The 26,277-nt window shown below is 42.3% G+C and overlaps 3 protein-coding genes across 9 annotated transcripts in view; 1 reads left to right on the plus strand and 2 right to left on the minus strand.

Moving 5' to 3' along the window:
* MED12L (mediator complex subunit 12L) overlaps positions 1–26,277 on the plus strand; it is a 297,559-nt gene that overhangs the window by 92,022 nt on the left and 179,260 nt on the right. The window contains exons 12-14 of the mRNA XM_046642173.1: positions 1,126–1,252; positions 3,434–3,648; positions 5,931–6,107. Coding sequence (XP_046498129.1) covers positions 1,126–1,252; positions 3,434–3,648; positions 5,931–6,107 — 519 coding nt within the window. The remainder of the gene's footprint in view (positions 1–1,125; positions 1,253–3,433; positions 3,649–5,930; positions 6,108–26,277) is intronic.
* On the minus strand, positions 9,171–14,578 carry GPR171 (G protein-coupled receptor 171). The gene is made up of 2 exons (XM_046661259.1): positions 14,487–14,578; positions 9,171–10,792 (listed from the first exon to the last, which is right to left on the minus strand). The coding sequence occupies exon 2, from the start codon at positions 10,767–10,769 to the stop codon at positions 9,810–9,812; it is 960 nt and encodes a 319-aa protein (XP_046517215.1). The 5' UTR covers positions 10,770–10,792; positions 14,487–14,578; the 3' UTR covers positions 9,171–9,809.
* Positions 23,043–26,277, minus strand: part of P2RY14 (purinergic receptor P2Y14) — a 49,525-nt gene continuing 46,290 nt past the window's right edge. For all 7 annotated transcript variants that reach the window (XM_046661198.1, XM_046661189.1, XM_046661143.1 and 4 more), the window contains one exon: positions 23,043–25,215. In XM_046661198.1, the coding sequence (XP_046517154.1) occupies positions 24,188–25,189 (1,002 nt within the window). In that variant the 5' untranslated portion in view covers positions 25,190–25,215 and the 3' untranslated portion in view covers positions 23,043–24,187. The remainder of the gene's footprint in view (positions 25,216–26,277) is intronic.

Consider the following 26,277-nt stretch of genomic DNA (forward strand, 5'->3'; position numbering starts at 1 on the left):
ACACACTCACAACACACTCACACTCTCACACACACACTCACACACACACACTCACACACACTCACACACACCCTCACACACACACGCACTCTCACACACTCACACACACACTCACTCACACACACTCTCACACACTCACACACACACTCACACACACACACTCTCACACAGACACTCACACACTCACACTCACACACACACTCACTCACACACACTTTGAGAAGAGCTTCACACATGGATTACTGTCTAATTTTAATAGGTGTAAATGTATCCATATCTAGAAATGTGTTTTCTCAGAGATGTTTAAGATAATTGATTTCTAGTAAACATCACCATTTTCAAAATTTGACCTTTGTGAAGAGAGGATGGATTGTAGAAATAATATCTTAAGGTAATAATTAATATCTTAAGATTAAAGAAGAGATAATGAAAATGGGAAGGGTCAAAGGGATATTATAAAGAATAGAAACTGAGGTTCAGACGGCTTCTGACCTGTTCCTTTTCTGGTAAGTTCTGTCTGTAAGGATGCAGAAGTTAAACAGTTTCTCTAGATGAGTTTCATAAACTGCGCAGTTCCGAGGTTCTGAGAGATCTTATTGTGAAGTGTGTTGAAAAGTGGAAGAATCGTACTAGAGGATGACGCCGGCTTCCTCGTTTGACCCCACGCATCCCCACACACCCTCGCAGATACACCTGCCTGAGCGCCCCCCGCACAGGAGAGTCAGTCAGTCACATCTGCCCAAGTATTTCTCAGTTAAACACGAGCTTTTGAAAAATGAAGACAATCTCAAATTATTTTTAGCAGTTTTGCGTAGGGAGCTATTGTGCTAGGCTGTGCGTTCAACAGAGACTCATGCCATGCTGTGCAGTTTATAATTCACGCAAATAGTGTCTTTCATGGTGGTTCTTTGGAATCATTTGAATTTTTCTGGAGAACTTTGCCCCAACTTTTAGAACTTATATTTTCGTACAATGCATGGCCCACAAATAAGTACAGAAATCTCCATTAATTTTGCATGTTTTATCTAAGAACTTAGCTGTTAATAAAAAACCAACAAATTCATGACTCACTGTGCCTGTACTGGTCCTCTGTGATTAACCGTGCTTGTTTGTTTTCAACCTTAGAGATGTGGTGAATCAGAGGTCTTAGATGAGAAGGAGTCCATTTCTTCAGCCTCTCTTGCTGGATCTAGTTTGCCTGTTTTCCAGAATGTTCTGCTAAGGTTTTTAGATACACAGGCTCCCTCATTGTGTAAGTAAAGCTCTTTACTTCTAGATCTTAAATAAGGGATAGATCCTTTTCTTGGGGCTGATTCTCCTTTTGTTTTTCTTCTTTGCGTCTTATCAAAAGTTCTTGTCACTGAAACATAATGTATATTTTACTGAGCAAAATTTTGTAGCATGTTTTCAATGTAACTTTTGTGCAATTTTAAAATCAGGCACTCTTCAAAGACTTAAAAATTTCCAGAATTGTATTAATTTAAAAAATAAGTCACCTCATTCCCTTATATTTCGTGGACTAATTTTCTCTTTCTAGATCTTTCTTACCAGAAGAGACAAGCTAAGATTCTGGGATGTTTCACTGTATATCGTGATTTGGAATTTTTTGAACCATTTTCTAAATTGCTGATTTTCTAACTTGTAATCTTAAAAGGGGGCAAGAAAATTAGACAAAAGAACTCTGTAACCAGGTCCTTGATACACGGAAATAATTTGTGAAGGTGGTTGGCTGCTTGCCTACACTCTGGTGGATGGTAGTGTCATCGCACGTTCTCTTCTGTCTTTTGTTCTCTTGTTGGTGGGGGTCGTGGTTTTGGGAATAAACAGCCAGCAGTGGGCTCATGCTGTGGGCAGACACCTTACGGAAGTCATTGGTGTGAGCTGAGCAGGCTTGGTCTTATTCTGAGGTCTTCATGTGACAAAGAGGGCCTTCGCATAGATAGTGATAGGACTACAGAAAAATGGCACAAAGGGAAAAGTGATAGAAAGGGGAGAAAAAGAATGGAGGGGGCAGAAGGGAGACGTTTGTGGAGAAGAAACAGGTAAAGCAGCAAGAAGTTGGCCTGCTTCTGATCCTCTGAGAAGGGCCTCCTTGGGGCTGTGACGCTGTGGGAGAGGTTCTCTTAGTTCCTGGGTGGGAGAATGGTGACGGCGGGAGCCACGCTGCTGTTGGATTGGAGTGAGCAGTGGAGATGGAAGCCGCAAAGCCCAAGGATAGGAGATCTGGCCGGGAGAAGGGTATTGTCAGGGACGGCAGCTGGCAGATCTGACTTATCTCGGATCCTTGAGGTGAGACACGTCGCCGGTTGTGTCCCTCATCCCGTCCCCGCTCCTGTTCCCTCTTCGGGAAGAAAGCCCTCCTCTTGTGCCTTTGCCTGCTCTGGATCCGTCCACTGCTGGACGGGGAAGGCTGTCTCTTGTGGAGAGGCCGCTGGTCATTGAGTTCGGTGTGGGTGAGATCGAACATTTGGGTTTAAGCTTCAGGGAGCTGAACTTACCGTTCCCACCTGTTTGTTTCTTGTTGGTGTCATGGCTGTGCTGGTACCAGGGTTGGGGCTGGACAGGTGTATTTGAGTCTTAACATTTTTTAACCTTCTCTCAAAGGTACAGAGTTTTAGAGTGCAGTTATAGTATTAAAAGTCATAATGTGCGGCCAGCCCCAGTGGCCTAGTGGTTAAGTGTCCTCTGCTTTGGCAGCCTGGGTTTGGTTCCTGGGTACAGACCTGTATCACTCCTCTGTCAGTGGCCATGCTGTGGTGGCGGCTCACATATAAAAAAAAAAACAAAAAAAAAGGATGATTGGCAACAGATGTTAGCTTAGGGCAAATCTTCCTCAGCAAAAAAAAAAAAAAGGTAAAAAAAGCCATAATGTGAGTTAAATAGACTGGTTATGAATTTAAAAAGACTGCACAGCTCCATCTTTGTGTCTCTTTATTCCATTTTCCCTTTTTCAGTAGATGCCACTCACTATTTTTAAAAACACTGTTTGAACTGTGGTTCTGTAGTCTCCTTTGAAGAAGTACAGACACATCCCCTACAAATACATGGGCACACTCAAGGTGTGAAAAGTCATGAGCTGTTTTAATAGTAAAACCAGAGGGAAGCAGGCTAGCCCTGCATTTATATTCTTACCTGAAGTTTTGTGTTTACCTTATTACTTAAATGGCTCTTGATTTGCCGGGGACCACTGTCTTTACGTTTGAAATTGTGCTTAGCGCACTGGATGCTATTTTTCAATTCCAGAGGGACGATCACAACCTGTGTGCCAGTCCTGCACAAATAGTGGTGCCTCACAGTAAATTTTCCAATGTGTCTTTTATTTTGAAAAAAAAAAAAATTGTGAAAAGTATTGAAAACGTTAAGCCATGGTCATTGGTTGTTTTTCTCCTGGCTCAAAGGGACTGAATTCTTGGTGGAACTTGTTTCTTTGTAGCGGATCCGAACAGCGAGTATGAAAAGGTGGAGTTTGTGAACCTGGTGCTGCTCTTCTGCGAGTTCATCCGACACGATGTCTTCTCCCACGACGCCTACATGTGCACCCTCATATCGCGAGGAGACCTGTCAGTCACCGCGTCCACGCAGCCGCGGTCGCCAGCAGGGGACAACGCGGACGAACACTACCCAAAGGACCACGATGTGAAGATGGAGGTATGGCCCTGGGGGGGCGCCCCGCCCCCAAACGAAGCTCTCCTGCTTTCAGAGGATTATTCAATGGTGGAAGGGTGGTCGTTTTTAGTTGTGTCCTCTTGTCCCAACGCTTATTTATCTCTACTCCTCACTCACAAAAAACATTTGGACTATAATTTACATCTTCCAAAATTTTCTTTTGGATGCTTTAAAACTATTAATGAAAAGATTTGACAGGCCGTAATATTTTTCATTGGATTGGAATTATATGCCTCCAGTTTCACATATTTCTAATCTCCAGTTTTCCTTTAATGTTGTGCCTCAACATTGGACTTCTTTTGGCCCTAAAGTCCTGGCGGAGTTTTCATCCTAAGGAGCATCTTTTTCCCAATGTTTTGATTGTTAACTTGTATCTATCTTTTATACATCAGGGAAAATTCTGTTTTAGTCATGGCATATCATATTTTCATTTCAATTAATTAAAAATTTAATCTCCATTTCTCAGATGTTGTAGAATTGTTCTTTTCAACAAATTATTTTATGCTGTGAGCATGACTTTATATTGTTCTGCCAATTTCTGATATTTTGGGCATTATTCCAGATACTTAGGGAAATTTTCAAGGCAAAAAACGTGGAGTTGCTGATGGGGAATAGTAGAAAATGGTGAAAGATTGTGACAATTCCTTAAAAATAAAGCCTCATATTGGTTCTGTGAGAGTTTAAGCATATATGCTATTATGATATTTTTAAAACAGTGGCTAAGGATCCTTGTTACTTAAAAACCTGACGTTAGAATTGCACATGTGGATTCGTAGTTTGTACTCTCAAGATTTGGTAATCAAATGGTACGGGAATTTTTAAAAATTATTTCTTTAATGTAAATACTTTTGTTTCTCAATTTGTCTACAGTAGACATTATGGAGGATAAAAACTAAAGTTACTTTACCTATTTCTGCTTTTTCTATGTGTCTGCTTTTTCTTTTCTATTCTTGGATATCCAGGCGGTGTCCTATACGTTAGATGTGCTCTTAGATTTTTCTCACTAAGGAAAGTGGGTGAGCATTTGACTGGGAATCGCCCAGAGAAGGAAGTTATGACCAGTTTGTTTTTAGTCAGGACATTTGTGTGCTCCTCCCTTAAAATATCGTGGAAGGAAAATCTTTCTCATCATGAGGACAAACAATGTGACTTTGCAGAGCAATGCATGCCTTAAAACTTCCTTGTGTTTTTTTGAGGGAAAAAAGACACTAGTGGGGAAAAAAGACATAGAAAGGTTAAAAATATCACTGTCATGCTTTGGCTTCAGTTTCTTAATGAACTACTAAATTTACAGTGTGACTTTCTTTCCCTGGCAATTATCAGGAACAAACTATTATGGCGCATATGGGCATTGACTCAGGAACTACTAATATTTTTGATGAAGTAGACAAGAGTGACTTTAAAACTGACTTTGGTTCGGAATTTCCAGTAGGTTCAACCTTCGAATTCTTATCGACTATTTCACCCCTCCTCCCACCCTCCCCGCCTTGTCTCCATCCTGCTCCTTGCCCCCTGTTCTGGAATGACTTGTGTACTTGTGATGTAAACGTGGTCCTACCTTCCTCCTCCCTCGGGCATAACCATCTCGTGCAGTTGTCTCATTTCAGTTCATCCTCAGTTGGGGCTGTGTTGCCTCCTTTGTAAATTGTACCTCCCCTTCCCTCCTAGTTGACTGTGACCCTTTTGTTCGTTTTGAGATCATTCTCTCAGGAATCCGTCAGTGGTTTCGTCATGAATGTGTAAACAACAGCTTTCCTGGCTCGGGACTTGTTAGACATTTCTCCACTGTATCTCAGTGTCATTATCATGTGTTCTTCCTCATGGATCTCAAAGCATAACTCTTTATAGAAAAATACATTGGGGTACAGACGAAAACCTTCACGTCTGTTATCATTAGTTTTGCTAGTTAATTATTTCTGTGTGTCTGTTTTTGTAGGAAATCGAGCCTTATGAGGAAAACACTGACCTCTGAGTCTGGTTTTGTCTCTGGTCCCCGGGAAATGCAGCTGGGCACATTTCTTACATGTGTGTGGTTGCCATGTTCTCATCTTCAAAATGGGAGATGATGTTGACACAGTCCTCCTATCTGAATATGAAGTTTGTGGCAATTAACGAAATTTCTTTATATATTTTGCTGAGTGGTTAAATAAGGAAAAGATGTTGTGTGAGTGTGTTGTGTGTTTGAAGTTCTGTTAGTATGTAGCACTATGTTCTATTTTTGCCCTTTCATTTACAATTTCCAACATTTGTTTTACATGACTTAGATTTTTTCTCCCATGCCTGGAGAGTCCTGTGAGAATGCCAGCCCTTCCTTGGGCAGAAGAATGTCACTTAATGGGGAGAAGTTGCTGAAGAGAGAAAAACCCAGGGAGTTAATTTTTCCATCTAATTATGACCTCCTGCGACACCTGCAGTATGCAACGCATTTCCCCATACCTCTGGTAAGTGATTGCTTACATCAGCTGACGACCTGCTTGTTTCGTTATAGCATCACCACCCATGGATTATTCAGCTACTTGCCTGAGCAACACACGATAGCACGTGAGTTTTGGCATTTACTGCTTCTTTTGTTAGAGTTCTGATCATACAGCTTATGTACTGATGGAGTCCAAATTTGTGGTGTGATACCACAGCTGGCTAGACTTAGTGGAATTTCCTACATTAGTGTCCTTTTATCAAGATCGTTTGATTCACTGCAGATGATGTCGAAGTGTGTTTTCCTAGTTGAATTTGAAACTCGTTTACTGGGCAGCTGAATTTGAAACTCGTTTACTGGGCAGCTTTTGTGTGCGCCATATTGTGGTAGGTACTTTTGGTGTTATACAGATGAGCAAGAATTTGGGGGCACAGGAAAGATGAATAAAACAGGAGGGAGACAAATGTCTATAAAATGACAAACACTGAAATAAGTGCAGTAATTGAGTAAAAATGCGATCACCCACGGGAGGGTGAAACGTTTGAGTAAATACTGGAGGAGCGAGAGCATCTGCCTGAGAAGCTGGTTAAGGCGTCATGGAAGAGGTTGTAAGTCAGATGGAACTGGATAGACACGGGAAATACTTGCCAGGAAATTTAGTGTTTGAATCATAGTGGGTGATGTACTTTATTCTCAAGGGAAACAAGATTAGTTTTTTGGTATTATGGTAATGAAAATTGGGCCCAAATCTGTAAATGTTCTTTATTCTTAGGTTCACTTTCTTTTTTCCTGGAGTTTTATTTTAAGTGTAATGTCAATGAGTCATTTTGTTCAGTGAAAAGTGTTATTGTTATTTTTAACAAAAATGTAAATGTGACTGTATCTTATGTTATTTCCTGGATATCTTTGAGGAGTTTTGATCTGCAAACTAAATATTTTCTTAAATTTGTTTATTTTTTTGGTTATTTTGGAACATCCTCTGAAATGACTTTCAAAATCACTATACCCATGCATTTTTTTCTCATTACAATTATGAACCCTTTGTTTCTTGGTGTTAATTTTTCTGTGTCCAGGGCTGTGTCAAAAGTTTCTTGTTCATCACTGGCTGACTATATCAACATTTTTCTGCTGTCACCTGTAGGCATCCCTCATTTTCAATGTCATAGAATAATCTCACAGTTTATCTAGGGCAGCAGAAAGAGGGGCCTGGTGTTTTAGAGATGTGTCCTGAAGGATTCATGGATCAACTATCATGATGTTGGGGATTTGTTTAAAATACTCAGAGTCAGAAAGCGAGGGCGGACACTGAAGTCTGCAGTTCACTTAACGGTGATGCGCCAATGTCAATTTCCCGGTTTTGACAAACGTATCATGGTTGCGTCAGGCGTTAACATTAGGGCAAACTGGGTAACAGGTGTGTGGGAACTCTCTGCGCTGTCTTTGTACCTTTTCTGTAAATCTTAAATTATTCCAAAATAAAAAATTTACTTAAAGAAAATTAAAAATGGAGAGAGGAAATGAAGCAAATATGGCAAAATGTTGAAACTGGCTGAGACTGGCTGAGGGGTCTCTGCCCCTCTGTTGGGTAAGCAGAGCTTTGCAGGCCTTGTTCCATGTGTCCAGCTGTCAGAGCCGGGCACCACCCACACGTGGACTCTTTACTCTGTTAGGCCACACAGTCATTCTTAGCAGTTACGTTCTAAGCACCGTCCTTTCCTTAGCGGGAAGAACATGAATGATCTCCAATGACTGAGGCCCGTGATGAATTACGACATAATTCAATTATAATGCAGTCATCAAAGAACTGGTGGAAAATCGATGTTGTAGGATATAATTTTTTAGTAGTCTTCCATTACCAGTTGCCATAAACCCCCCTTTCTGTGAGTGTAATTTAGAATCAGCCATCAGTAAGGGGGAATACAAGTACACGCTAATATAATGTTGACATTGAGAATGCTGTAGAGAGCCTGGCTCTTTTCCTTGATAAACAGGGAAAATTTGGCCAACCTATCATGCGTGTGAGGAGAGTTTAAGAATATGATTAAAAAAAGAGTTTTGTTTTACTCTGTCTCTAAGATGTGGCCCTAGTGAGTGAAGGCCAAGGAGAGAGAACTAAAGGGGATTTGACCGAAAGATTCAGGAAGAAACTAGATTTACCTAGGCTCTTACATGAATGGTGTCTTGGTCTGCCCACCTGGAAAAACGTGTTCTCAGACTCCCAGCAAGCCCAGGTTCTCGCAGGTAGGCCTTCTACCAGCCCGCAACCTAGGAAAGTTGTTTATACCTGGTCTGCTCTGATCCGTGATGCTGATGGGGTTCCTGCCATCACCACTAAGCAGCTAGAAGTGGTGCGGCACTTACCATGTTATAAGTGTAGTAGGCACTTTCTTTTGTGCATTTTCTCCTATGTGAGTCCCTTCAAACTCAGAGAATATATTTGTGAAATGGTAGACAGGAGTTGTCTTGGATTCAACCTTCAGAAAAGAATGCTTCTCAAGGCAGAGCTCAGACTGAGTCTGGAATCAAACTTGTGAAGTTAGCATCCAGGAGTGCCATCTCTTAACCACCACAGCCTGTGCAAATGTGTTACCAGTCATTTTAATATGGGCTTTTACCATTGAAATGAAAAAAGCACAAACTCACACATATGCTTCTCTAAACTTTGCAATCTCCTTTTCCCTAAAGACATCTTTAATACCAAGTAGTCAATCCTTCGCATTACGGGCGGTAGAGAGAATTCGATCAAAGGGTCATAACCCCGAGAGCTGGAGTCACCATCCTTAAATTTGCTGGCCCTACATGGGGTCAGACTCCTCTTGAGGGTCTGAGTGGCACCAGTCAGCCCAGCACGTGTTGCATTCCCAGCCAAGCCTTGCTGTGTGGACTTGGCACATCTATTTTAAGGCCGTCTGACGGGTGCTATTTTTCCGGACCTTTGATGTGAGTTTCTAGCTCCAAAATGGTAGTTGGAGCAGTTCGTATAATTTACAACTCCCCTTGAAAACGTTAGAGGGTCTATTTCTTATTACTACAAAATAAAAATAAGAAACCACTGGATTTGTCATTATTAACAGTAGGAAATCTTTATTTATAACCTTCAGTAGAATGTAAGTCTATACAGGGCATTAAAAACTACCCATGTATTTCCAAGCCTGTTTAGAGGTAAAAATTTTTAGCTATTTTGTTAGGAAACAGTTAGATGGTAAAAATTGGAGTATGTGGTAGAAGGTTACCATCTTTGAAGGGATGGAGTAAAAATAAATCAGTCACAGATGGTTTCACGTAAACATCGGCTGGCATTTTTTTTTTTTTTTTTTTAGTGATCTAAAGCGCTTTAAATTGTGTTGCTGAATGAAAGGCTTTCTGGCAACTTATACAGAGAGATGACTTTGCCTATTTCTAGCAAGAAGTCACTTGCAGGCACTTAGATGAATACCTCTGAGTCTATGTCGTAGAACTCATTTGGATTTCGGGGATGTTAGGTACAGGGTTGTGCATTGGTTTGGCAAGACTTGAGTTTTTTTGTACAGCTATTCGGGTCGAGGAGCATCAGCAACCACAGGACCGCCCCTACGTGGCATGCATTTAGAAACAGGGTTTCTCAGTGAAGCGGGCCACGTTTGCGGGCTATCTGTGTGTTTACTGAAGCTCTTTGTTTCTCTCTCCTAGTAGTTTTGTACTTATTGTCCAGTAAGGCAAGAAGGGAGAGCATGAAAAATCCTGTATGTTATGCATCGTTTTCACAGCTTGATTTTCCTTTCTGAGCCTTGGTCTCCTTATGTGAAGTGAAAGTCTCAGCGACCTTTAAGCGGAAGGCTTTCGAGAGATGATAGTACAGGATGGGATCGAAGCACAGGTTCGACACGGCCAGTAGCAGCGTGGCCTCTTTGGCTTTGAAGAGTGCTATCCTGGTCGGGCAGTCCGATATGACCTCTGTCTGGCTGAGGGTGTATGGGATGCGGACAATGTGATAAGGAACAAAACAGATGATGTAGGCTGCAGTCACTAAAAGGATGTTGATGAGAGCTCTTTTCACGTTTGGATAGTCTTCATTGTCTTTGTGTCTGTAGAGTTTTCGGATTACCAGGCAGTTAGATATTAAAATGATGGCTGAGAAATTTAAAAATATGGCCACACATATGAAATTTGTCAACAGATGCCAATTTCTTCCAAACTCTTTCTTGAATTCCATGCAGCCCACGTTTGGCTTTTCCTCGATATCTTTGATGGGAATCACCATGTTGGGCACCATGATAAGAAGGACCATTAGCCACACGACGGTCGATATCATTTTGGCAAATCCAGGTTCTTGTATTCGATAAACCTTGTAGCTGTGTGTCAGCTGAAGACAGCGATCAATGCTGACAAAGGCCAAGAAGATAATTGATAAGTACATATTAATGTAGATGAGGCATGCTGTTACCTGGCAGTGGAATATCCTCAGCTTCCACGGTGCCACACCCAAGTCGACAACAATTTTCACTGGTAACGCCAGAGTGAGCAGGACGTCGGCTGTCAGCAGATTGACTAAGTATATGCTTATGCACCTGCGGTTTGTGTTCTTCTGGGTGAAAGCCCAGGCTGCGAAACAACTTCCAATAATTCCAACAAGGAAAACTAAATAAAAAAAATAAGTGAACGGCTCCAGATCTCTGTAAACTGGGCAGAAGGTAGAGCTGTTTGTCATCTTGAGGGAAAGTAAGGAGGATTCTGTCAAAAAAAAAGAGAGAGAGATTATTTTCTTTAGAAACATTTGCACTCACAGTCTCACAAGCCCACAGTCACGGTCTTTCTAGTTCTTAGATAGAAGTTTATCGGTGAACTTGTGGGAACATCTTAGGTTATGAAGAAGCCTGGGTTTTCCATGGTCTGAGTTTGGAAAATCCCATGTAGCTTTGCTTTGAGAAGGGATATTTTTGCCATCACGGTTTTGTGTTCTCGTACCTCTTTTGTTACCAGTTGGGTCGGAAGTTAGTTTGCAGAGGAGATATAAGTGAACTGAAATTCTGAGAAACAGAGGAAACTAGGGTAAAAATGGTTTAGTTGTGGCTAAGCCTGAAGAGCTTTCAATGAGGCTGCCTGGCTTCCTTTTTTCATAGGTTGCCAGCACTCCTCCTGCTGGAGGAGACGAGACTGAGGGGGCAGGTAAGGGGTGACAGAAAATTGCACTAAAAGTTAAAAGATGTTATTTAAAAACTAGTAGGCCCTTTACTGTGTAACCTACTGGAACATTTTCACGATCAGAATTTCGTTTCAGTTTTCTTTTGAGCACAAAGAGTTGGATTAGAATCTGGTCCTGAATTGATGCTTATGACTTCCTTCCCTGGCTCCCGTTTCATAGCGCTGTGGTCCTATGATGTCCAGTGTGGAAGGCCATGGCCACATCCGGCCTACTGAGCACTTGAAATGTGGCCAGTCCAAATTTACATGTGCTGTAAATGCAGAACACACATTATCCAAAAATAGCACAAGTAGTAAAATTGTGCTATTTTGTACAAATAGTATGACAGTTAGTGAAATATCTCATTAATATCTTTTATACTGAGCACTGGTTAAAATGATATTTTTGATATATTAAGTCAAATATATTAGTAAAATTACTTTCTCCTGTTTATTTTTGCTTTTTTAAAAGCAGCTACTAGAAGATTTTAAAGTAGTTTTGTGGTTTGCATTATGTTGCTATGGGACAGTGCTCATGTGGATGTTTCTGTTTCAGTGTTTTGAGAAATTTGACCAAGAATATATTGTAAAGCCTTCTAGAACAAGAGTGTGTCATCACTGGCTACAAAATTCTCAAGGAGGAGCTCAGTTACATGAGTATCAAAACATCTCACTTTAACACTCGAGTGTGTGTTTTTCTTTTCTTTCATTGTGGGTTTTGAGGCTTTTAAGCCCAGAAGCGTAAGACATGCCCTTGGACACATTGTGACCGATGCCGACAGTGACAGAGTCTCGGCGAGCTCCCTGCAGATCTGGGACGCTGGTGGTTTCTCAGCGCAAGTGGAACCCATGGGCCCGGCTTCGCCCCTGGGCCCTGGTCCAGTCTCTGTCTCGGGGCCTCCGGTGCTGCTTTCTGCTGCAGCTTCGTGGTGTGCGCCCTCCTCATGCATACGAAATGCCTTTTTCTTTTTTTTTTTTTCTGAACAGAAGATGGTTTTTGTGTCTTAGCAGGAAAAATATTGCTATACAACTTTTAAAAAATAGCAAATAGTAAGTATGGTGGCTGACTAAGAAGGCCAAGTAAGCCCATTCTCTGAAACCTCCTTTTACAACAAAAACAAGAACTTGCGAAGCCTTTCTAAATCTTTATTCTCCTAATTATTTGGTGACCTATTGTGTACATCTTAGGATGGAACAGGATGCAAGTGGATTGACAAGGCAGATGTGCCTTCAAGGGCACGTGTCCTTCCCTTCCCCTCCCTGAGACAGGACCATGGGGCCCATGAACCGTGTCATTCTGTACTAAACTCAGTGGGAACAATGAAGCACTTGCTTTGTGTCTGGCACTGTGCTAAGTACTTCACATGTACTTAACTTTCATCACTCCCACCATGTGGGTATTATTACCCCTCTTTTACAGATGAGAAAACTGAGGCAGGACGAGGTTAAGTCACACCCAGGGTTATATAGCTGGTGTGTTACAGAGCCAGGATTCCAACATGGACCGCTCCAAAACTCTGTCTCAGTAATAGTAATAGTCATAATGATGATGGGGATGATGATAAGGATTATTATTATTATAGCAGCCAGCCTTTACTAAGAGCTTACAAAATGGCAGGAACTATAGTCCCAGCAATTTTCACATAAAAGAACTGAAATAAAATATTCATTCTTGTTTTTTTCCCCTAAATACTAACAAAAGAAGTTTAGGCTTCATGTATTTTGACATTCCATGTTGTAATATATATATTTAAAAACCAGACCCAGGTTCTATTCTTTAAACCTAGCTTACTTTCAGTGTTCCCTCCGTACTGTCCCCACCATCTGAATCCCAGCACTTGCTTTAGATTGGTGTGGTCTCTGCTGTTCTGTGAGCTCTTCCTTCTGCCTTTGTACTTGTGGTTGTGACACAATTTGGGGATCATAGGACTTTAAGATGGAGGGAACCCTTATGGTAGCGTCTAGTCCAATCCCTCGGTCGGTTGAGGAGGCTGAGGTGTGGCCCTCGCGTGTCGCTCCAGCTTTCACAGCTTGTGAGAACAGGCTGGGCTCTGACCTTGTTGGCTGTGTTCTAGCCTTCCTGCCTTTATCCTTCCCGGGCCCGAGTCCTGCCCATTGTCAGTGTCCAGGGGAAGCTCTTAACCTCTGAAGTCTGCTCCAGGCTTTGCTGACTCCCTTATGACTCCAGTTTTTGATAGTAACCATTTATTTGTACCTGGGCATCCGGACATCCTTTTCTTTTCTGGGTCAAAAGCTATCGTTGGTATAAAGTGATCCTCGTCTCCCACCTTTGCTCATTGGTTCCTTTCCAAGATGCTAGGATTCCGACTTAGTTCTCGTAAATCAAATGTTACGTAATAGTGGTAACATAATAGTGTGTTTCTTTAAGTGTTCCTGTTGCTCATACAATTATACAATAAAGCCTCATTTTATAGATGAATATAGAAGGATTAGAGATGAATTAATATTCTCTGTAAGTAGAACTGACTGTATATAGCGCCTGTGTTAACTCATTCAACCATAATTACGGTGTAACTCTTCCTTCCATCATACTCGCAGTTGCTTTGCATAAACCTCAGTCTAGATTGTAACAAAAAACCTCTTCATGAAAAATTTTTGGTTATGCCGATTAGATGTTGATTTATACTGTAATAACATTCTGTGTTCTCGACCACGAATTTCGAAACTAAGTGCTTGATAAATATTTTGTCAACCAATTATTAGCCTGTGGAAATTTGGGGTACCCAGAGGTGCTCCAGCAAAACCAAGGAAAGATTCAAGTGTCTGGTTTGTTTGGATAGAGTACTCATTGCTTAGAAGGTAAATAAACTCATTGGATTTTTTATGGAACTCACAGTGGAATTTTCTTGAAAATACCTATTGTGATATTTGTAGAGGAAAATCCTTTAAGACCTATCGTGCCCTGTTGTGAAGACTTACAACATGGCCTTTATCCATCTGGTTATAAAATTGAGTTACTGAATAGTTAGGCTCACCTGTAAGCAAGTATTTGGTCCCGTGTGAATTCAGCTGTCTTTTTGAGAGCATGGATGGGTCATCAGGGAGAAGAAACTTATAGTGCAGTTCACAGTGAGAATCTGTTTAGAGTTCAATAATTGGTGCTCTCTGACACAGTGTCCTTATTACGTGTTGGCATTTCCAACTTATATGGTTTAAACACTGAAAATCAGATTTCCTGTCCATGAAAGATATTTGAATATATTAAGTATTTAAAAAGACTTACCTGGAGATGTCTTCTCTGAGCCCCACCGGGCCTCACTTCAAGTCTTCAGAGAAGCCTGAGCTGTTCGACAAGCCACGGCAGTAGCAGCCCCATTGCAGGGCTGCCGGCTGTACTAAAAATTTCCTTTCCTTTTTGTGTGGTTTTAAAATGTTGCGTATTGACGTAGATGAAACTGTGGTTTGCAAATAGTTTAACTATATGGCAGTCACCTAAAGAAGTTCTACTCAGTTTTGTGTATACTTGCTTAAGCAATTCAGATTTGTCTATTCTTTTAGAGGAAAGATTTTTATTTGTCTGCTGTAGTACCTAGCTTTTTTTTTTTTTTAAAGTACCCAAGATGTGTTTTTCATCATAATGATTTTGAAAAATATCAATTGTTGTGCCTTGAAAGGGGTTCTGAGTTAAAGATATTGGGTGTTTAAGCAAAGTTTCTTTAGTATACATCCTTGATACTCATCAGTCTTTGAAAGTTACAATTTAAAGAATTGTTACAATTTGGATCCTGCTAAGACAAATATTAGAAACCAAAAAAGATGTGATTTAACATAGTCTGGTAAAGTATGTGTTTTATTTATCTTCATTCTTTTTTGCTCGTTGTAGAAAAATTTGGAAATAGAAGAGAATTGTTATGCCGAGAGACAATTACTCAGCCTTTTCTCTGGTGCATGTGTTTTGAAATTTTTCTGCGTGTATCTACATCCACTTAAAAACGTTATTATGTTGTGCACACTGTTGCATAGTTTGTAGTTTTCTCATTGAAGAATATGTTGGATGTGTTTTTCTAGGTTGGGGGAGTAGACCTGCAATGAGCGTTTGTCAGACTGGCCTAAACAGCTCGGGGAATTGAGACAGGCACTTACTGACTAATAGAGTGTAGGTAAAGGGACCCTCCAGCCTGCGTTTAAATAGTTTGGGTAAATGTTCATCTGTCTGTGGGCGAGAAGGTGTTTACTGAGGGTCTGAATGGAGCCCAGCACGGTGAGCGACTACAGAAAGTCACTGTCTCGGCCACGTCATCAAGTAGCCATGTTGGGTTATCTTTCTTGAATAAAGATAGCTTTTATGAAAGAGACCATGGCCTTATGTTTCAAGCATCTTCTTGGGAGTTCTGGGTCTGCTGGGCCAAAGTTTGTTTGTTTGTGCAAAACCATCGCCTCGTCAGGTCAGTCTGGTTTCTTTTAGTGCTTCGTTGGCCTGGTGGGTTCTTTGCTTTCGTCTCTTTTTCTCCTAATAATTCTTAGTTTTCCAGATAACAAGAAAAAAGTCAGAAGAAACCTCTCCAGGATCTGAAATGAATCCCTTTTGCTATCACTTTTAAAAATAAAAATCTCTCAGAAGACTATGTGAGAAATGTCAAGTTACAATTTGGAAAAGTCTAAGGGAATTTAGAAAAAAAACAATGTAAGGATGCTGATGATGACAGTGACCATTCACTTCAGATAGTCTGGTGTTCTCCCAAATTTATGTAATTATTATTATTATTTTTCAAAAGAAGACCTTTTACATGTATTCACTTATAAATTAGAGGAAGAAACACAAATCTTTCTCAAACTTATTTGATTTTCAGTTAAGAACCAGTGTTAACTTTCACCATAACAGTGCTGGAAGCTGTCTTCTTTTTTATCTTTTTAAAATTTTTTTTATCCCAGGAAGATTAGCCCTGAGCTAACATCTACTGCCAATCCTCCTCTTTTTTTCTTTCTTTTTTTTTTTTTTTGGCTGAGGAAGACTGGCCTTGAGCTAACATCCGTGTCCATCTTCCTCTACTTTATATGTGGGACACCTACCACAGCATGGCTTGACAAGCAGTGTGTGGGTCTGCACCCAGGATCCGAACCGGCGAACCCTGGGCCACCGAAGCAGAACGTGCGAACGGGCTGGCCCCAGTGGTCTGTCTTCTAAGATCCGTGTGCCTCGTTGTTGGATAGGAGTCACTGAAAACCCACTTCAGAAAAGACACACTTACACTCAAGTGAGGGAGCCCATGTGATCAGGGTTTACGTCATGGGGGATGGAGAGGGCCGGATGGAGAGGAGCTGATGCGCCGGAGTTGGCTGCCAGCTGAGTGGTGCATGGTTTTAACACGGTGTGAAGGAAAACTGGAACAAAGGTTTTTGGTAAAGTTTCTTCCTCCTTTTTTTAGGCAGGCATATTTGTATGTTTACTTCCCTGTTCACTTTGGGAATATAGACAGAATTAAGAAGTACATTCGACCGTTCTTAAAACTCCTCTAAGGCCACAGCTTTTGTGTGTGGGTTGCCAAGTATGAGAGCTGCTTGTCCTGGTCCTCAGCGTTCTCTTTCCTTTCTGGATTAGTGAGAAAGCAGCCTGGTAATAGTGAAACTTGAACCGTGTTCTTCCTTTTGAGAATGAGCTTGAGGCAGCCTGGCATTTTTTGGAAGTTGATTCACAGTGGAAATATGCTTTTTTTGGCTACTGGCCCTGTTTTTGTTTTTGTTTTTAACACGAGTTCCATTCGAATTTCCGTAAGTTGCTTCTTTCTGTGTGTTTCATTGAGGACAAAGGTTTGTCAGAGCGTGTGTTGTTAGCGTTCTAGGAAATTGCCTGTCACCACTAACCTGGTATTTCAGAAACGCAAGGGGAAGAGGTGAGACAAGGTTATTTTTCCCTCATCTTGGTGTCATCGCTAGACTTTTTATTTAAGAAATGATGTATTGGTTACTTTAATGGATATTTTGTATGTTTAAAATAAAAAGTGAAGCTGAATTGACACAGACAACCTTTTGCAGTCAACTGTTCTATCCACACAAATCATGCTTTTGATTTTATTGAGCACAAATACCAAAAACAGTATTTCACTATTAGTATCATTTTTAATGTTTAACATTCTTAAAATTTGCCTTTTAAACACAGCATGGTAGCCCTTCGGAACTAATGAGGAAGGGGAAAATGAATGTTGGGGTAAGCAGCCACTGCCTCAGCGAGACATGGGTCTGAGAATTTATTTTCTTTAAAGAAACCTGTGAGAGGTAGGAAATTCCTCTCTTTACAGATGGGGAAACTGAGGCATGGGGAATTATGGCCTTGCCCAGAGCTGCACAGTTAGATTCCATTTCCCAGCGCTTGATTATGCTTCTTACAGTGAAAGTGTGGGATGGAAACAGTAGTTATGAAGGAGGCCAGTGGATCAGTCCAGAACCGCCCCCATCCCCAGCCCCCTGCCCATTCAGTGTTTGCAGCCATTTGAATTTGAGAGCCAGTGGGCAGTGGAACACGGGACCACTGTTTCCACTCTTCCCGTGGAGTTTGCAGCTCCGGATGCTTGCAACTCAAAATAGTTCGCATCCTGAACCTTTTTGTGACCTTTGTCCTGGGCTGGGGGGCGCTGGCCTCTGTTTCTTTGTTAATGAATGCTGGTGATCAAAACATTCCTCCCGCAGCAGCGCAGCTCGCAGCTCCTATGGCTGCAGCTCAGCCTTCTCTCTGGAGCCGCCGTGCCTTAGGTTTGGGTTTTGAAAGTCTTCGAAAGCACATGATCCTCTTTCCCACCTGGATTAATCCAAAGACTTTTTTTTCTGGACTCCGACTGAGATTGGTAGCTTCCATCTGAGTGACAGACGTGGTCAGAGTAGTTTTAAAGTGAGGTGTAGACAGAGCTCCCATGAGGCTCCTGTTTCTACGTTACTTAAACTCTGCCTCAGTTTCCCTCTTTAGCGAATTAGAAAGTGAAAATTTGGAAGTGTTTTGAAGCAAAGGTGTTTCGCCCATTCTTGGGAGGTGGACCCACTTTTAGGACTGGCTGAGTGTGTTCCTGTCACTCCCCTTGCCCACCCTTTTGGGTTTCTGCCTCTTTATTTATTTATTTATTTTTAAAGATTTTATTTTTCCTTTTTCTCCCCAAGCCCCAGTACATAGTTGTATATTCTTCGTTGTGGGTCCTTCTAGTTGTGGCATGTGGGACACTGCCTCAGCATGGTCTGATGAGCAGTGCCATGTCCGCACCCAGGATTCGAACTGGCGAAACCCTGGGCCGCCAAAGTGGAGCGGCAGAACTTAACCACTCGGCCACAGGGCCAGCCCCTCTGCCTCTTTATTGACAGTACAGTGTTATGGGGTCAGCACGCAGTCCATTTTACCCTTCAGTTGTGAGGTGTGACTGTACTCTTTGATCCTTGGTTATAAAATAATTAATAAGGGGGAAATCCCTAAAAAAGAACATTTAAAGGTTATCTTGTTTCTCTTTAGTCACTGAAGTTCATTTTTCTCTTTTCCACTAGAGTGGTTATGGTCCATTTCTTATGAAGTTATGAGTAACACATTTTTAAAGCTTAGAACACATTTTATGACTTCTCTTGTTACTGTCCAGGAGAAGGTTCTTTGGAGAAATTCTCCCTTTCCCTTGCCGTGTGAATCTTTGTCTTTTTGATCAGGTAGTTGAGAAAAATTCTAACAGGGAACACGTCTGGGCCGCAGGCTGCATCTTTAGCTCTCATCCTAGAGCTCGTTCTCGCTGCCTTTAGGAGGTTAGTGTGGAACGGTTGGTAAGGAATGTGCGGGGCTTGCCGTGGTGCGGTTTCCTGCTGGCTCTCAGAACCCTGGGAAGCCAGGACGCGCAGCCCTTCTGACTGAGGCGGGTGGGGACACGCTTCTGACACGTGAGCGAATGGTGGCTTGGAGGGTCTCAGCAGGTTCTGTGTGAGGAAAAGGCTGAAACCAAATCTTGGCTCAATCGGGTTGGTCTTGGATGCTCTCATCAGTGAGCAGTGGAGAGCTCAGGAAGTCGTGCGAAGAGAGGAGCTGTCAGTTCAGCAGCAGTGCCCGGCGACTCTGCGGGCGCTGGAGCCCATGGGTTTAGGGGAGAAGGTGGAAGACAAGTAACCAGGGAGGGGTGATTGCGGTCACGTTAGGCGAGAGGCAGTGAGCAGATGGGCGGTTGGGAACACCAGAGGAGGAATTACAGCCCCGGGGTGGGGCGGGCCGGGGCGGGCTGAAGTCTGCGGGGAGCATCCGGTGTGCAGCTAGAAAGCTGCGTTTGGTTTATTGGGTCCCTGTGTTTTTGGTGCCCCCTCATCATTTGATGTAGCATAGCTTGCTTTTTGATTTATTCCTTTTCATTTTGTTATTAAATGTTCTTCAGTGGTGTATCAGTCATGACCAAGACATTCTGAATGGAACTTTGTAAACACTTACAGAGCTCTTATTTTAGGTATCACTGATGGAAATGCTGCTTTTCCTATTAACACATAGCATTTTCCTTTTTATTCACCTAACTACTTTCATAATATCAACGAGATACTAAAATATACTTGATCATGACATTGCAAGTTTTTAAAAAATTTCTTATAGTGGTGTGCTTTTCTTTGAATTTGATATAGAGTTGAAATTGGCTTTTATTTTACAAACAAAATGAGTATTAATTTCTCAGTCAGTAAGATATCAGAGAGAGCTGGTGTTCCTTCAGAAAGCTAATGGTTTAGAGTAGAACATAAATAATTAACAGCTTGAAAAAAGCTGCAAGTTACATTAGAGAATCTTTTAGCTTAGAAAAGAGATTATCAAGAAGTGATTTTAAGTAGTATGAGTCTTGTATGGAGATGATAAGAGCCATGTTTCCGTGTGCCGTCCTTTCATGTCAGAGGTGGGACGAGAGGGAAGTAAGCCCTTAGGATGTCGTCATGCACTTTGCGGGGAGGTTGGGCGGTTCACCCGTGACGTGGATTTGAGAGGCAGAGGGCAGTGGTGTAGCTCTGGGCTTCCCCTGACAGCCTGATCCCGGGGGGGTTAGAGCTAGGGACACCTCGAGGCTGGGAGTAGGACAACCATGTGACCGTGGATCCAGGGTCCTGCATTGCAGGTCCCCAAAGCACTGAAGAGAATGTTTGCAAAGTGGGGTGAGGCGGATTGGGAGGAGACCTTAACTAGGACCATGAGAGAAGTCATAGAATGATATAGCAAGCGCCTTCACAAAGTAACAAGTAGTCTCATAAACTTTCTCAAGGAAAATGCTTCATGTGTTTCGTTGTTGTTGAGATGGGCATATTTCTATAACACCCCTTCCATGCCTGTAGCCCAGCTTCTATTGGAGATGGGGGAGGTAGGAATGGAGTGCTTCCTCATATTCCCTGCCAGCCATGGAACTGTTCTGGAGAGCAGCTGGGCAACAGGGGACATTTTCTAGATCCTTCTGTAGATAAAGCTACAGTGCAGGTCCCCAAGTTCACAGGGTGCCTGGTGTGGCTTAGAAACTCAGATGCCTGTGGCGGCCAAGAAGGCAACGTAAACATGGCCATAAGAGAGTAGAAAGTGGGCAAGGCTGAGGATGCTGGTGATCCCGGAGCTCGGAGCTCGTGCCTCATCAAGAGAGGTCAACAGGCCCTTCGCTCAGCCTCTTGTCACCCTGTGTTTCCAAGACATGTTAAGTCACTAAGTTGTTAATTGCTGGGGCAGCATTTAAAAAGAAAATAAGATATGCCAACAGCGGCTTTGCAACATGTGGAATGCGGGAATCTAACAGGAAGGTGTTGCAAAGTGGCTCTTGACGATGACTGAAGATCCCCTGCTAACAGGAGTCCTTAGGTGTGAACTGAAGTGAGGTTCCATTTTCACGCATAATTGATTCAACTACCTATATAAAAATATTCTAAAGTGTTTTTATAAAAGAAATGCTTGAGAAAAGCAGAACCAGGAAACAAAGAGCTCATAATCACACACAAAGATTACACGTGAAACCTCCCGGCTGAGGTGGCTGTGCCTTGCAGTGCTCGTTTGCAGAATGTTGTCACCGCTGGTGCCCCTTTGTTGGTCATCTCCTCAGCCTCCATACTCTTTGCCAAGCAATAAAAGCAAAACTTTTTCTTTGGGAAATTCACTTTTCCCTCTTCTTGGCCATTACCTATCACAGAGCCCACTCTGTCCCCAACATCAGGGTCAGGCCGTAATTGAAAATCAGCGTGTCCGGTTCCACTGGCCACAGGCTGGGGTGGAGCACGACCCAATATGACCAATGAGAGCAAGCCTCACATTTCTGAAGACATTCTCTAGAGGGCTGGCTGTGAAGATACAAAGTCTAGAAGGGCTGCCCTCATTTCGCTACCACAAAAGGACAGCCTACAGCTTCCTATGAGTTGAGACTGACGCCATGGAGGCTGGCTGGAGAAAGGGTACAAACCCAGGCCTGGCTCCATCAGGACATTCCTGTCTGTCAGCCTACAAATCTCTTTAATTGTCTAAGTCCAATTTTAGTTGTATTTTTTTTTTTGGTCACCTGCAAATGAGAAAATCTTGATTCATTGGCTTCACCATGAGATTAATCCAGAAACTCCTGAAACACCCCAACACCTGCTTTGTCTCTACTTGGTGATGGTAGTAGAGTGTGTGCCACTGGTTCTCTATTCTGAGCTCAACCCTATTGCTGCCACCTATATCCTTTGACTCTGGAGAAGAAGAAGAAAAAGTGTCTTTGTTAATACAGAAAGTATCAGCAGCATCAAGAGATAACATCATGCCGGTTACCGACCTAACAGATCACCCCCCCAAAGGATGTGGGATTTCCTCTTCGTAAACAGCACCCCGAGGGTTTGTGAGTCTGAGGGGGAGGAACTCGTGCCGTGTGGGATTCCACAGTAAGAGCCACCACTTTCTTCCTGTCACTGTCCTCTGAGGGGGACCAGTGGCTTGTGGTATTGCCCTTTCACGACAGGACATTCCCCAAAAGAACCGTGTTTCACAAAACGAAGCTTTCCTTTTCCATATGCGAATCTTCAAAAGGCTTTTTAACCATCCCACAGCTCTGCTTGTACAAAATGGTTCAGTGTTGTATTACTTTATCCGTAGTAAATATATATTATCAACCTTATCAATAAATTAGCGACAGAAATTATTCCACAAAGTAATTTTAAAAAAATACCCCTGGTGATCTCACAGAAGTTTCTGGGTTAACCTAGTGTTGCTGTTGCCCCTCTTCTCCGTGCTCCTCTGTAGCCCTGGGCCTGAAAGTTCTCAGCGTGGCAGCTGTTGCTCACTCTTGCTTCACGCGTCCTCCGCGGCTCTGCTGCTGTTTCCTTTCCCATCACCCACGTGCTTTATTGCGCCCGTGCGTGCGGAGGCATCTCTTAGGGCTCCGCATCTTCTCTTTACTTCCATTTCCTCCCCCGGCCCAGGACGGGGCATAGGCAACAGCAGTGTTTGCTAATTTGTCCCTGCCCGATTTCGTTCTCAGATATGTTTAGCCAAACAAATAGAGCAAGCTTAGTTGCGCCAAGCACGTTTCTCGTGGGCCGAGGATTTTGTTCTTCTTAAGAGAGGACGTCTGACCAGGAGTGGGGAGCAGGGAGCTGTTCGAGGCTAGAAGGCACACGGGGAGCGTGGAAACCTTCCCAGCTCCGACTCAATTTAAGGTGTGTTTTCTGAGTTTTGCCTAAAATCTGGTGAGGTCCCAGAGCATGGGAAATACTTATTTTGCAAAGTCAGTGAGTTCTTACGGAACTGTCTTCCTTCTGTTAGCATGTGTAATGGGCCGCATTGCAGAAATCACCCACATCTCGACTGTGAGGAAATGTGGTAATGTTTTCTCATCTCTTGATTATTAAGAAAAAATTGACATTATTAAAAATAATTTCTTTATTGTTACGTATACAGTAAAGCATGAAATATGTATAAACATGACTTACAAAAATGTTTGAGCGCGTTGGAAAGCTGAGCTGACTGACTTCTAGCCAGTTAATAGCAGAGAAAGAATTACTTTTGATAATGCACAAGCCAGCAACCATATCTCATATCTCTGCATATTAAATCCGTGTGTTCTCCAGAAAATGTAGTATGTAAGTTTTTATTTTATGTGTAATTTCTCATTATTGTAAATTGTAGATTTTCTTTTTATTACATACAGTCCCTTAAAAGAAAACTACTTTTTCCCACCCCTAGAGAATAATGTATACTGCCAGCCTCTGCGTGTGTGTGTGTGTGTGTGTGTCTGGCTTTTCCCAGTCATCCTACTTTTTTTCATACCATTAAACAGAGGAAGTTGCTGGCAGCACATGCCCATATGTAGCTTCCCTCAGTAGAAGCTACTTAAAAATATTCTAACACCAGCACCCCAGGTTAAGTGGCTTAACAAGTCTTCATATAAAGCATTTAAAATGTATCTTATATAATCCTCAAAACGCTATCAGAAAAAATTACATTTTTTATTGCACAGTACATAATTTATATCTGCTTTCCTTTGAAATACCATGAGATCAGTCAGTAGGGGATTTCTTAAGCAATTTTCTGGGCATTTGCTTATCTGCTTCAAATCAGAGAAAACTGGACTCTTTTCACTTTCTCGCCCTTTCTCAGACTGTGCCTGCTGCTAAGTTGGTCTTTAGTCACCCTGTTGAGAAAAATTACATAACTCATTAACTTAATTCTTATGTTTAGAGAAGGAAGACGCCCCTGTGAATTGTCTTGCTTCCTATTTTCTTTATTTGCTATTTTAGGTTCTACATTAACTGACCAGACTAGTGATTATGAATTTAAACCTTCTATTTTGATGAAATAAGATGGCATAATGTATGTATTATTTTTTCTTTGATGTTACTGAAAAAACATGGAAACGTACCTTTTATTTTTGTACTAAATTGGACAGTAATGCTTACAGATGACACTGCTCATCGTGGGCACGTTGCTCACTCCTCCCTCTTAGCCTGTAGTTGCAGATTACAGTATGCATCTGCAGGCTTCATTTGCAAGGAGGTGGGAGGTCACAGAATATCTGTGCTTTCCTGCGTTGTGTTTCCCGTTTTGGTTTTGCAAGCGTCTGAGTCCTGCTGAGCTTTTAATGGGATGTGCAGTTTCTTACATAAGATTTCTCTAAATGGCTGGCAGAGAAAGAAGTAAATAATGGGGTCCAGGCAGACGTTTGCAGCCGACAGGAGCAGAGTGAATTCTTTCACGTGGTGCAAGATTTCTTTCGACCGGCAGCTGTAATGAGCTTCTGTTTGGCTCTGCGTGTAGGGGATTCTGGCAATGTGGTAAGGCACAAAACAGACAACAAATACAAACATGATGCTGAATATGTTGCGGCTAGACTTCTTCTTGACCCAGATGGAGTTCTTTCTGGACTTAAGGTGGGACTTAAAGATTTTCCTCGTGATAGCAGTGTAGAAAACGATTAACAAAAGAAACACCATCCAGAAGATGCCCACAAAAATGTAGTTTGAGGCTTTGTGCCACTTCTGGCCCAGTGTGTTTTTCAGGTCCATACATTTTATGCGTGTCACGTCCCTGACACTCCAGTTGGTCAGGATGCTGTTGGGAACAGCGAGAAAGAGCGTGAGCACCCACACCATCACCGACAGGAGTTTGCTGAAGTTCACTGACTGCATGACAGACGTCAGTAGAGGCTTCACGATTTTATAGTATCTGTCGAAGCTGATGAGCCCGAAGAACACGATGCCGACGTACATGTTGACATAGAAGAAGACCGCCGAGAACTTGCACACGAACACGCTCAGCTGCCGGGGGCCCAGGCCCGACTCGCTCAGAATCTTGAAGGGAAAAGTGAGGCTCATCAGAAAGTCGGCGACGACAATGTTCTTGAGATAGATGATGAAGCTCTTGGAGCCGGGCACGTAGCAGAACACCCACGCCGACACGCCGTTGAGCAGGACGCCCACCACAAAGACCACCAAGTAGAGTGCCGGGATGACTTGCTGAGTGATGAGGGGGTCCCAGGAGCAGGGACCTGTGGTGGTGGCGTTCATCGCTCTGTAGCTTCCGAGGGCGAGGCCTGGAAAGGGACATGACACTGTCACTCAAAGGGCACCAACAGCCTCCGTGTCTCACCATGTGGTAAAGCGAAGGGCAGTGGAAGCCTTTTCTGTGCCAAGTTTCTGCTATGTGTTAGTTAGGGCCCCTCCCTCCCTCCCTCCCTCCTTCCTTCTTTTTGAAAAGGGAAGAGCAGAGATGACAGGAAAGAACAATTGGAGAATAGGATGGTCTGAGAACTGAGGTAATCGTGGAGACCAGCATTTTCCTCAAACGAGAATGGCTTCCTGTGAAACTCCGAAGTTGTAGGAAATGCTCATTTAATATGGTCTCGAAAGGTAATCAAACTATAAAAACAGAAGTAAATCTGTTTCATTTTCAGAACTCTGTTTAATATATTAGGTTTAAGAGCTGTTGACACAGACCCTGCATGTGCTTTGGATATAGGACAATGTCTTACAAGCATACACATCCACAAGTGACTGGTGCTTTCGGTGTGGGAGTGTGGGTATCTTTCAAAACTGAGATAGTCTGGGTTTTTTATTTCCATTGAAAAACTGGTTGTTATTACTTTTATAAATTAGAAAACAAACACGAATGATAAAAGTGCCTTAAACATTCTGAGAAATGCTTCCTAATCTAGAAATGCATTCTAGATCTGCACTGTCCAGCTTGGTAGCCACTAGCCACATGTGACTGTAGAACCCTTGAAATGTGGCCAGTCTCGATGGAGATGGGAAGTAAGTGTAAAACGCACACTGAATTTCACAGACTTGGTGTGAAAAAAAGAATATAAAATATTTTCATATTTTAAATATTGATTATATGTTGAAATAATATTTTAGGAATATTCCAGTAAAATATATAGTTAATCTTAATTTTACTTTTTAAGAATATGGCTACTAAGGGCCTGGTCTGGTGGCCAAGTGGTTAAAGTTTTGTGTGCTCCGCTTCAGCAGCCCAGGTTCACGGGTTCAGATCCTGGGCGCAGACCTACTGTGCTCACCAGCCATGCTGTGGAGGTGTCCCACATATAAAGAAAAAAAAAAAAAGAAAGAAAAATAGAGGAAGATTGGCATAGATG

This window comes from Equus quagga, chromosome 1 (assembly GCF_021613505.1).
Source record: "Equus quagga isolate Etosha38 chromosome 1, UCLA_HA_Equagga_1.0, whole genome shotgun sequence".
Classification (NCBI taxonomy): Eukaryota; Metazoa; Chordata; class Mammalia; order Perissodactyla; family Equidae; genus Equus; species Equus quagga.